This window comes from Trypanosoma grayi, assembly GCF_000691245.1.
Source record: "Trypanosoma grayi strain ANR4 Tgr_34_V1, whole genome shotgun sequence".
Classification (NCBI taxonomy): Eukaryota; Euglenozoa; class Kinetoplastea; order Trypanosomatida; family Trypanosomatidae; genus Trypanosoma; species Trypanosoma grayi.
In genome coordinates this window covers 36,205-47,492 of record NW_008825653.1, presented here as the reverse complement: position 1 = coordinate 47,492, position 11,288 = coordinate 36,205, and the positions used below count along the sequence as shown (strand labels likewise).

At 56.0% G+C, this 11,288-nt stretch overlaps 5 protein-coding genes across 5 annotated transcripts; all 5 read left to right on the top strand.

Annotated features, from left to right (window-relative positions):
* Window positions 1-73: 73 nt before the first annotated feature.
* Window positions 74-1,864, top strand: DQ04_00341210 (hypothetical protein; the record flags this gene model as incomplete). Its single annotated transcript, XM_009308809.1, has 1 exon — window positions 74-1,864. The coding sequence occupies one exon, from the start codon at window positions 74-76 to the stop codon at window positions 1,862-1,864; it is 1,791 nt and encodes a 596-aa protein (XP_009307084.1).
* A 191-nt stretch (window positions 1,865-2,055) lies between these two features.
* Window positions 2,056-3,189, top strand: DQ04_00341200 (60S ribosomal protein L4; the record flags this gene model as incomplete). Its single annotated transcript, XM_009308808.1, has 1 exon — window positions 2,056-3,189. The coding sequence occupies one exon, from the start codon at window positions 2,056-2,058 to the stop codon at window positions 3,187-3,189; it is 1,134 nt and encodes a 377-aa protein (XP_009307083.1).
* A 266-nt stretch (window positions 3,190-3,455) lies between these two features.
* DQ04_00341190 (ankyrin) lies at window positions 3,456-4,544 on the top strand (the record flags this gene model as incomplete). Its single annotated transcript, XM_009308807.1, has 1 exon — window positions 3,456-4,544. The coding sequence occupies one exon, from the start codon at window positions 3,456-3,458 to the stop codon at window positions 4,542-4,544; it is 1,089 nt and encodes a 362-aa protein (XP_009307082.1).
* Window positions 4,545-5,239: 695 nt separating this feature from the next.
* Window positions 5,240-7,156, top strand: DQ04_00341180 (hypothetical protein; the record flags this gene model as incomplete). The annotated part of the gene is made up of 1 exon (XM_009308806.1): window positions 5,240-7,156. The coding sequence occupies one exon, from the start codon at window positions 5,240-5,242 to the stop codon at window positions 7,154-7,156; it is 1,917 nt and encodes a 638-aa protein (XP_009307081.1).
* Window positions 7,157-7,782: 626 nt separating this feature from the next.
* DQ04_00341170 (hypothetical protein) lies at window positions 7,783-9,567 on the top strand (the record flags this gene model as incomplete). The annotated part of the gene is made up of 1 exon (XM_009308805.1): window positions 7,783-9,567. The coding sequence occupies one exon, from the start codon at window positions 7,783-7,785 to the stop codon at window positions 9,565-9,567; it is 1,785 nt and encodes a 594-aa protein (XP_009307080.1).
* Window positions 9,568-11,288: the final 1,721 nt, after the last annotated feature.

The following is an 11,288-nucleotide window of genomic DNA, read 5'->3' as shown; positions in this document are numbered from 1 at the left end:
TTTTTTTTATCGTTTGCTTCTCAGCTGGGACTAGGAAAGGGTGAGTGAGGGTCGATTTGAATCGAATAGGCACATGGCGCATCCAGCATGTCTGCCACCGCGCCCGCACCACACGTTCAGCCTGCGCACAGTGGAGAAGCTGCACCAGCGTCACCTGGAGAACACCGGGGCGCATGTGCGGCCGGAGCAGATCCCCGCCTACGTGGAGGACGTGCGACGCAATCTTGCGCGCGTGGAGGAGGCGCTGCAGTACAGGCTGCAGCGCCCTGCGCCCGCTCAATACGGAGGGACGGAGCAACACCCGCTACTCTCCAAATTTGAACGCATCCGCGTTGGACAAATACTGGCGGACGTGGTGCTTGATGTCGCCACCATCTCTATCGCAAGCAGTAATGAGACATACGATGCGGTGGTGAACACCAACACTGCGCTTTCGCTCTTGACCTCCCGCGTGGGCCCAACGCCACTCCTTACTTGTGACGCTGACGAGCTTTTACAGCCACAGCAGCCTCAGCCACAGCAGCAGCAACGTGACAGCTCTACAGAGACGGCGGATTTACCTGCGTCGCCCCCACATGTTTCCGAAGGGCAGTATCCGTTTAACTCCACACTTCAGAATCCAGTGGCCCTTCCACCACCACCACCACCACCACCAGCACCACCAGCACCACCAGCACCACCAGCACCAGCACCAGCGGCTGCAACAGCGAGAGGAACATCACCAACAGCAGCTACAGTGGAGTCGCAGTGTGCCGAGAAGACTATGGGCGATATGGAGAGGCATATGCAGGAAGGTGCCGTGCTGCCGCCGATGGGTGTGTGTGGTAGTGACGGGGGCAGCGACATGTCAGGGACAGGGCCTGGTCGCTCCATCACTACGCCACCTGGATGGCACCGCGTGACACACAACTCCTCGCCCACCACAGAGCGGATTCGAAGAGCGCCGCAGAGACTCCAAAGTCAAAACACGATGGCCAGCGTGGATAGCCATGGAAACAGCATTAGCAGCAGGCGTGCGCGATTACACGAGGCTTCCCACGACACGGTGACGTGTCAGCACCCTCTGACGCACAGCGAGTCGCCACTCTCGCCGTCGTCGATGCGCTTCAAGCCGGTACTCTCGATGCACTCGGGGGCAGAAAGCTCAACGGCGTGCCCACCGCCACAGAGGAGACCTCGCAAGTATTATGACATTGATTTCCAAAAACTAGGAGATTTCACGCGATGTCTCCGCGCAGTGCAGCGACTTAGCTTCAGTGACAGCGATTTTGAGGGAGTTGGCTTACGGTACGCCATCCCGGGCATTCGGGAGTTGGACCCCAGCGAGGTACGGTCCTTCCTTGAGCGCATGTACGAACGCCCTAGCTTCCTCGGTGATTCCTTGAATCGAACAGGGGATGACGACTTTGTGGTGAAGCGCACCGTTTCGCTGACGAGCACTGGAGGTGGTACAGAGGCAAACGGCCGCAGCACCCACCTCACGCAGAAGGAAAGCACCACGAGCATATGTAACACACCTCCCCCCACAGTAATCGACCTGCAGCTGCTCGACCACGAGGTAACAAATGCGACGCGTGTGTCTCCTTGCAGGTCCCCTACGCCGCACCGACTTGCGGGGCAGCTCACACCACCGAGTGAAAACGGGGCTTTCTCGCTGTCACAGCCGTTCTTCAAGGATCACTGCCTACCACTCTTCCGTGGTGGAAAGGAGACCGTTGTGCAAAAAAAAGACCTGTACATTTTCCTTGCCATGGTCGACGCAAGACTGAAACAGATTGATCAAGAGGTCGATGGGCGACTACATATCGCTGGCGCTGATTTGGCATCAAGCAGTGGCGAAGAGGACACACATTATGCCCCCTGATTGAATGCATCCTATACATTGCATCTTCTTTGCGTACTTCCAATGAGGGGACAGCGGTCTTTGTTGTTGCTGTTGTAGTGGTCAGTGCTCTCACGCCTCCTCACCATCTTTTCGCTCTTGACTCCCCTTTTTCTCTCATGTGTATACAAATATCTGGACCCTTTGAAGGCCTCATTTCGCTACAAGACAACATGACTGCTCGCCCATCCGTCAGCGTGTACTCCGCGTCGGAGGACAAGGTTGTGGGCACCTGCCCGCTGCCTGCTGTGTTCACGGCACCCATTCGTCACGACATTGTGCAGTTCGTGCACACGAACATGGCGAAGAACTCCCGCCAGGCGTACGCTGTAAACCGCCTCTCGGGCATGAAGCACTCCGCTGAGTCGTGGGGAACTGGCCGCGCGGTTGCGCGTATTCCCCGTATCGGCGGTGGCGGCACGAGCACATCGGGCGCTGGTGCGTTCGGCAACATGTGCCGTGGCGGCCGCATGTTCGCGCCGACAAAGATCTTCCGCCGCTGGCACCGCAAGATCAACCTGCACCAGAAGCGCTTCGCCGTCGTGTCGGCACTCGCCGCGTCGTCGCTGCCGTCGCTGGTGATGTCTCGCGGCCACAAGATCGAGAATGTGGCAGAGGTGCCGCTGGTGGTGGACGACTCTGTGCAGGGGTACGAGAAGACAAAGGAGGCGATGGCGTTCCTCAAGGCGATCGGTGCGACTGACGATGTGAACCGCGTGAATGACTCGCGCCAGATCCGCGCCGGCCGTGGCAAGATGCGCAACCGCCGCTACGTTGCCCGCCGCGGCCCGATGCTGGTGATGCCGGACAACAAGGGCACCCGTGCCTTCCGCAACATCTTTGGTCTGGACCTCGCCAACGTGAACGCGCTGAACCTGCTGCACCTCGCCCCCGGTGGCCACGTGGGCCGCTTCATCATCTGGACGAAGGGCGCGTTCGAGAAGCTCGACAGCATCTTCGGCACCTTTACGGAGGCCTCCTCGGTGAAGAAGGGCTTCATTCTGCCTGCGCCGATGCTGACGAGCACGGATGTGACACGCATCATGCAGTCGGACGAGGTGCGCCGTGTGCTGAAGCCGAAGAAGCTGCAGCCGAAGAAGCCAAGCCGCTACACGCAGCCGAAGAACGGTATCCGCAACCGCCGCCTGCGCCTGCGCCTGAACCCGTTCCAGAAGAAGGAGGCTACCATGGCGAAGGGGCTGCGCAACAAGAGCAACCGCGACGCTCGCCGCAAGGCGAAGGCCACGCGCCTGGCGAAGGCCAAGAAGAGCGTTGCCACAAAGGCGAAGAACGCCAAGAAACAGTAAGGCCTGGGCGAATGAGTGCCATGATGGTTAATGGTTAATTTATGTTTTTTTTTCCATTGAAGTGTTTGGCTGTCTTTGCTGGGGACGCCCTTTGCCTTATTATGTGCCTTTGACTTCTATATCAAATGGTCTTTTTTTCCCTTTGGCCATTCGTTGCTTTCTCGGTTGTGGTCGAAGCGAGTCTTGGCGGTTCTCGACTTACTTCCAGGTGTCGTGCAGGTGCCTTGTGCTAGAAGACAATTCCGAGGTTGGGGACGTTGACAAAGATGGCGGACTTCCCGAAACTACCACGTGTGAAGGTAGATGATGAGAATATGGAGAAGATACACTGTGGAGCGAGGAAGGGGCAGACAGAGGAGGTAAAGCGACTGGTAGAGCAGGGCGTCGACCCTGCCATCCCGAACAAATTCGGCTGCACCGCCCTCCATCTGGCGTGCAAGTTTGGGCAGCTGGAGACGGCGAAGTTTCTTGCCACCATTTGCGACGCACACGGGTCGTGGCACGGGCAGAGACCGCTGCACCTCGCTGTGCTTGCAAACAATGTGGAACTTGTGGAGGCGCTCGTGGCGGGGGCGAAGGACCGTGGCCGCAGTGTGGAAATCATGCTGAACGAACACGATGACTTTCCCGTGGATGAGATTGGCGTCCACCAGAAGCACACGGATGGACAAACGGCGCTGCATTGGTGCGTGGCGCTGGGTGAGGACTACACACCGATGTTGAAGGTTCTTCTTAAGCTTGGCGCCTCTCCAACGACAAAGAACAAGGAGAACGTGACGTCGTTGATGTACGCCATTGAGTTTAAGAATGAAGAAGCGATGGAGCTGATGCTGTCAGGTGTGAAACCGCAACAGCTGCGGCTTGACTACCAGGATAAGGAAGGTAACTCACACCTACACTACGCCATCCTCTTCAACCGCGAAGATTATGCCATGCGTTTCGTAGAAATGGGACACGGTCTGGAGATTGAGGATGACCACCATGTAACACCACTTTTTCTTGCGCTCCGGGCCGCGATGCCGCAACTCCTGGCATATGTGTTGCAGAATGTGGACCCCTTCTCCGTACAGCAAGCCCCTTTCCACAACGGCTCGACGGTGATGACAGAGCGCATTCAGTGGCTGCCCTTTGCAACTGACGAGCACGCGCAAACCGAGTGTGTCAAGCTATTCCAGAAGCGGCTAGACGAAGTAAGCTTCAAGCCGGAGGCGACCGAAAAGAAAAAGAAGTCGAAGCCGACATTGAAGAAGATGAGTTTGGCACCTTCCGCTCCGGTTCGGAGCCGAAGCATCGGAAACACCGCGGCGGCGCGGAACCGGAGCCGAAGCGTTGGAAACCGCGGACCTGCAAAGTAGTACAGCGTCTTGCTTCCAAGGGAATATAACCAAACAAGAGGATATTAGGGAGCCTCGGGGCGTTCGCGGAGTGATATTTTTGATGAGGGGATGAGGGTGCATTAAGACCTGCTGCTGTGTGATGTATGAAAAAACCCCCCTGTGGGGGCATCTTCTGTACCTGCTTCTGATGCTCCTCCTCCCGTTTGCGTTGTGTGAAGTCATGGCGAGACGGTTGCATGTAAGCGAATCTGTGATGAGCGAGAAGAAGAGGAGAGCAAAAACACAAGGAGGGAAGTATAAAAAAAGCATCAGTGGCCTTATGTCTTTCCTTTTGAAAATAAAGGCATTGCCGTTCCGTGTTTGTTTGTTCTCTCTCTTTCTGTGTGTGTGTGTGTGTGTGCCAGTGTGTCTGTCTGTACGCCCGTGTGTGTGTGCTTGGGACTGTAGTAGTGTCGTACTTCATTCTTACTCCCGCTTCGCCTCCATCTGCCTGAAAAAGTGAAGTTTAGCCTACGGTGGGACCGCTGCCTGCCGTGCAGAGGGGTGGGCTCTCGTGTCATCGCAACGACAGAGCGGTGAGGTACGCAGCAGGTGTGACGTTACACATCGGCTCTGAGCGTGACAGCTGGGAAACGCAGCAGAAGCAACAGTAACAGGCTACGGCAAGAAAGGAGGAAAAAAAAAAGAAAACCATCGACAAAAGATAATTATCCATGGCCTTCAATCCGATTTCTATGGATGACGATGGTGCCATGGCGTTTGGTGGCGCGCGGCGCGGCGACGGCATGGATGCCTACACCGCCCCTGAAGGCGGCGAAGGCCGTGCCTCCATCGGTGGCGTTACCATCATCGACCCCATGATGACAGCGGGGGAGGTCATTCGAAGATGTAAGCTGCAGTACTACTTTGAATTCTCATGGCAGGTGCCATTCCCACAGGTGCCTGCCGCCCCGCTGTTGTACTTCCCAGAGGCGTTCGGTGAGCTGCTCAACGACCCCACGCCGTTGGGCGTAATGCAGGCGGAGTTGGATGCCATGTCGGAGGGTGTGCTGGAGCGCATTCCACTAGCGTACCACCTACTACACCCGGAGGTGGTGGAGGAGACGCGCCAACGCGCAATGAAGTGCGAGCAGCTTGTCGAAGAGATGCAGCAGCAGGCGCTCGCGGCGGGGTTGCCGGAGAGGTTGACGTGGCGCCCAGAGGAGGTGAACCCACACCTTGAGCCGGCCGACGCGGAGCTGCTGGACACCGACATTGATCTCCATATGGTCCTTGAGCGCGACAAACCATCACTTACGCTGCTGCAGCGTCCTTTGTACACCGATATGGGGTTGGTGCCGCAGGAGCAGCGGCATTTGGAGCGTCTCGCCCGCATCGTCCCTGACGTGCTGCGAAGCCAGGTGCAGTCGTCGTCTTCACAGAAGCCGCAACAGATGGGGGAGCTGCTTAGTCTTCCAGGACAGCTTGGTACGCCTATTCACGCAACAGAAGACTCAACACAAGCAACCTTTAGCCGCGGGCAGCAAGGAGACGAGGCCTCAAAGCGGTGGCTGGATGGCGTTCGTAAGTCTTTCCGTTTTGCCCGCACGCTCGACAGTCACTATGAGAAGCTTCTTGAAACTTTGGCACGAACGAAGCTTGGGTTAGACAGCAAAAATCAAGCGGCAATTAAGCTTACACGCCGCCTATGGCACCTGCTGTTTGATGGTACGAAGAAAAATCAACAACGTGACGTGTGGCACCAGCTGTGTCGATTTTCTTCCAACTACGATGGTCGTCCCGAAGCCGCCGACTATTTGGAGCGTGCCATAACGTCTCTCAATTTACCTAACAGCAAGATGTGGCCCGAACTGCTACAGGAGTACACTGAGCTGCTCAAAGAGTACACATCAGGCCTCCAGGGAGGGGCTGACAAACGCAAGGAGCAGCTACAGATCAGCGGAAAGGAGCTAGACCCGTTCGAGCAGGGCGCCTTCGAGCCAGACCTGCAGCCTGGTCCAATGCTGCGCCGTGTGGGCAAAGAGCTTGGCTCCAATCGCCAGCCGGCGCCAATCTTTCCCGTGGAGGTGGCACCGCTGTACCCCGCTGGCTGCGACATCGCCGCGGCGGCAATGACGGCGGGGAGCGATGGCGATGCGGCACAACTGGGCGAGTTGGCATCAGAGCTGCACCACGTGGTGCTACCCGGCGCTGTGGTAAGCGAGGTGTCTAGGGTCAGTGGGCCCCACGCGCTGGTGAACAACACCAACCTGCTTGTCTCTGATAAGCTGAGCGGCCGTCACCTTAGCGATGGTGTAACCGTCAGCTACCACACCTCGCGTGAGAACACATTTGAGCCGCTCGTCTCGGATGAGAACAACACGAGCAGCTATCTCTTTCAGTTGCGCAACGCGCAGCAGGACAACACAGAGAAGAGCGCCGCGCCCGCAGGCCTTGCCAATGCCGATGGACGGCACGTGATGTACCGCCGCCTCGGCATCCGTAATTTGTTCGTCAAGGCACCAAATGCGGAGGCGCCACCTTACGAGCGCTACGTGCTGATGTTCAACGAGGAGGGGGAGCACAAGCGGCACCGCGAGTCCCAGAGCGATGCGGAGGAGCCTCGGGCCGTCATGCAGCGGGTTGAGTAACGGTAAGAGAGAAGAAGCAAGAAGGATNGGGGGAGAACCACGTGCTTTCAGTGCTCCTATTGCTCCTCCTCCTCCTCCTAGTGTTCCTATTATTATTATTATTATCATTCCTACCACTGTTGCTGCTGCTGTTGCTGCTATGGACGGTGGAGGGACGATGGGAAGTGACAAACTGAGGCAGAGAAGAATGTCAAGGAAGGATGAGAAGGAAAAAGAAGACTCTGTGCGGTGTATTGAAGAGTAAGAGAAAGACAAAGGCGAATGGCGACAGGAGCCATTACGTGTTCTTGATAAGGCCTCTTCATGTTTCTTTTCTCGTTTTTTTTTGTTGTATCCTCTTGGTTGGGGCAGGAGAGGGAAACGGAAGTGGTCGTATCAATTTATATAAAACTGTACATCTTTTCTTTTGACTTTCTGTGTTTGGCCGTGCATGCGCGTTCTCTTACTTACGGGAAGTTGCACTCACATCGAAGTATACAAGAAGAGCTAGAGCAGGACTCAGCGCAACTGCTTGGTGGGGCACGAAGAAGAGAGAGTCCAANCGCGGTTTCCCATAGCCAAAAGAAAAGAAAAGGCAGGGACAGTCGAACAGCCTGACAGACCGAGAGGGTGGTACAGACAGAAGCATGCCGATCGTGTCGACGCTCGCAGGGGCCTCCTTGCCGACGATGTGGAAGAAGGGGAGTGAGGTCAACAGCTGCGACAGCTGCTGCTGCAGCTGCCATCAGAGGCCGACAAGGATGGCGGCGTGCGCAGGAGGGGGGCTTACAAGGGAAGATATTATGCAACGGCAACAAGCTGCAAAGACGCAGAAGCCGCCACCATCTGCCGTGCGACGCACGCCGTTCCGCTCGTTGAACGGGCGTGCGTACGCTGTTCCTCTCACCATGATCAAGGAGTTCGACGCCGTCTTCCAGCAGGCGCAAAACAGTGCCGCCCCACAGGACAGGACGAGCCCTCTCTTTTTGCCATTAAATTCACCCGGTATTCTGTGGCGGCATGATCCGTACAGCACACGGGTGCTCAGCGCGACTTCACATTCCCCAGTGAACCGGTTTTCAACTACAGAGAAGGGCGCGGGAGTCGCACCGTACGAGGGTGGCCGAGGTAGCGGCTGTGGCGGCTGTGGCGGCTGTGGCGGCTGTGGCGGCTGTGGCGAAGGAGAGCCGACTGGCTACTGGAATGGTACTGGCAATCCTTTCACTGCGTGCGACAGCGCCGCGTTAAATTCTGTGTGCGCGTTTACCCCTACATCAGCACCTCTCGGAGCCGTGCTGTGCTTTCCTGCAACAGGGGGGATGCGCATTCCCGGTGTGAATTCCGCTTTCTCACAGCCCTATGACACCACACCACTTCTTCACCAGCATTACACAGACCCTTACAACATCGTTGCTGCGGTTGCTGGCGATTGTGGAGAGCAACTCCGAAACCAACAGAGTACCGTTGAGTCCATCATGCCGTCTTCTCGACCGCTTCCATCCGCGCCCAGTCACTGTGTTATAATTCGCTCCCCCTCACAGCTCACGACGTCCGCTGTTCCTCCAGACGCGGCAACAGGAAGCAGAAGAGTGCCAGCTCCGGCAACGGCAGAAACGACAGCACCTACAGCAGTGCAAAAGTTCGACAGTTTCCAAGCGGGGCCGCGAGGCATCACACCCCTTCGTACGCATGGCCCGCGAGGTGCCCGAAGTGGGAGCACCGACCACAATGGCGAAGAGCTGCTCGAGGATTGCCTCCCGACACTCTCCATCTTCCGTTCCCTCCCATTGCTCTTCATCGATCTTGCGGCGCACACCAATCGGCGCCCGCCGCAACTTGGAAAAATGAGAGATGAGAATGGCAGCCAGCTACGGCTGGAGGAGGTTCGCTTTGTATTCCTCGTCGGCCACCGCTGCAGACGCACTGTGTGTGCTGCCACTCTCCGGTATGAAGTGGGCGAGATGGTGGTGCTCGAGGGCGACATGGGCATTGAGATGGGTGTTGTGCAGGCGGTGCTGTCTGTGGAGGAATTCGACCAGCTTGGCGACGCGGAGTTGGAGCAAAGCGGCTTCCCGGCTGACCGCGACGTCGTGACGGCTGCGTTGATTCTGCGCCACGCCACTGCGGAGGAGGTGGCGCACTACAACCACACTCTCCTTCTCCTTGCGCGGGACCTGCTGGGTTTTTTGCAGCACCGCCTCAACCCCGCCAACTTTGTGGACTGCCGCGTGGCGAACATGGAGTTTCTTGACTGCGAGTTCCAGGCGGACTGCAAAAAGATATATGTGTACTACAAGGCGAAGAAGCGTGTGCTCTTCCGTGAGCTGGCGCAGTATCTACATTCGTTCTACCGCTGTCGCATATGGCTGCACGAGGTGGGCAAGAGAGCCTCCGCCTTGTCGGGCGACTCCTCGCAAGAAACAGAAGGCTGACCGGCAACACCGCCCCCACCAGCGTCCTCTCACCTCTGTGCACAGACTACTTGACGGGGAATGCCCTTCACAGTCCCAAGAAGGTGCTCTTTAATTTTTTGTCCATTTTTTTCCTCCCCCTTTTTTGCTGCTATTGTTTCATGCGTTTTTATTTATTTATTTTTTGTTTTGTTTTTCGGGTTGCTTTGGCCAACAACGCCCCTGGTGTATGTCGATATTTCCATTTATATTTATTTACATAACGCTGACGCCCCCCCCCCCCCCCCCNGCTCTGCGAGCCTCAGGCGTGTGTGGTTGTGGGATGGCGTCAGCTGCACACACTGGGAGTAGCAGTGCGTGCATGTGTGAGGATGAAAGCAAAAAGAAAAACAACGATGGCGGGGAGGGGCAGGAAATGCAGACGCTGCGTGCAGCGGGTTTGAGGGGGTGGATGCGTGACGGTTGCTTGCTTGACTGACACCTCGCCGCTCCTCCCGCCCTCACGGCGTCTGCATCACGCACCTTCTCGCATTCACTCCACACAGTCGCTGTCAGTGCAGCGGCCGTGGCGCTGCGGCACAAGACGGCAGACAGAATGAATCGAAGAGAGAGAGTGTGTGTGGGGGCGGGATGTGTCTCGTGAACAGAGCGAGGGGAGTGAAGAATAACGCAAGAAAGATAATTGAGAAGCGCACGGAACAAGCTGAAGGGCTCGACAGAGAGAAGCAGAGGGGTGAGGTCAGGGAGGCAATCAAGACAAGAAAAAACGACCGAATAATGAGGACAAAAGATTGGGGCGAGGCAGTGATGCAGGGAAAGGCCCAGGTGAATCAAGCGGTGAGGGAGATGTTGCATGTATGCCTCTCTGCTGTCGTGAGGACGTAATGCCTCCCGGTTTTCTTTTACTGTTTCGGTGTTTCCGTTATCGTTCGTCTTTGTATATATGTGTTCTGTGCTTTGTGTCTTTTTTCCCGAGATCGGTGGCTCGCTTGTAGGCTGTAAGCGCGATTGTTTTCTGGCCATTCTTCAGATATTTATGAAAAGTGCTTGTTGTCATTCCTTTTTTTTTATTTTATATTTTTCTACAGATGCCTTGCGTTTCTTCATGACCTATTTATCCTCTTTTTTTGGTTTCTCGTCTATATATATATATATATATGATCTATTTTGTGTTGTTTTGCTCGGCTTTGTTTCCTCTGCTGCTGCTCGGGCGGTTGACGCACACTTCCGTTAGCTCCTTCCGTTCCTTCTTCCTGTGGGCGTCCCCGCCCCTCTGGGGAGTGCCACACACACACACACGGACACACAAACACACACACACAGGGGGAGAGAGAGAGAGAGACGGGAATACAATGCAGGGCCGCGCATGCACAGCTAAGTGCTGACGGGGCCTCAGTGACGCGGGGACAGAATCCGTCTATCATTGGGTCGTTCACATCGAAGAAAGTAAAACGAAAAAAAGGACAGACTTGCTGTGTGGCAGATATGAATGAAAACACAGAGGAAGAACAAATGGACGAAATGTCGTGAAGTGGCACCACAGACGTGCGGATTCTTTTTTTTGGTTTCATTACAGAAACAGGTATTCAGGAAAATACCGGGTTTGCGTCTTTTTCAGGTCCACCCCTCATTGGCTTTACATCTAATATGTGGTGACGACTTGTGTATCAACTTGTTTCCTGTTGGCGCACCTGTGCTACACTCGCGGCGTCGTATTTGATGTGTGTCTTTTCCCTTTTTTT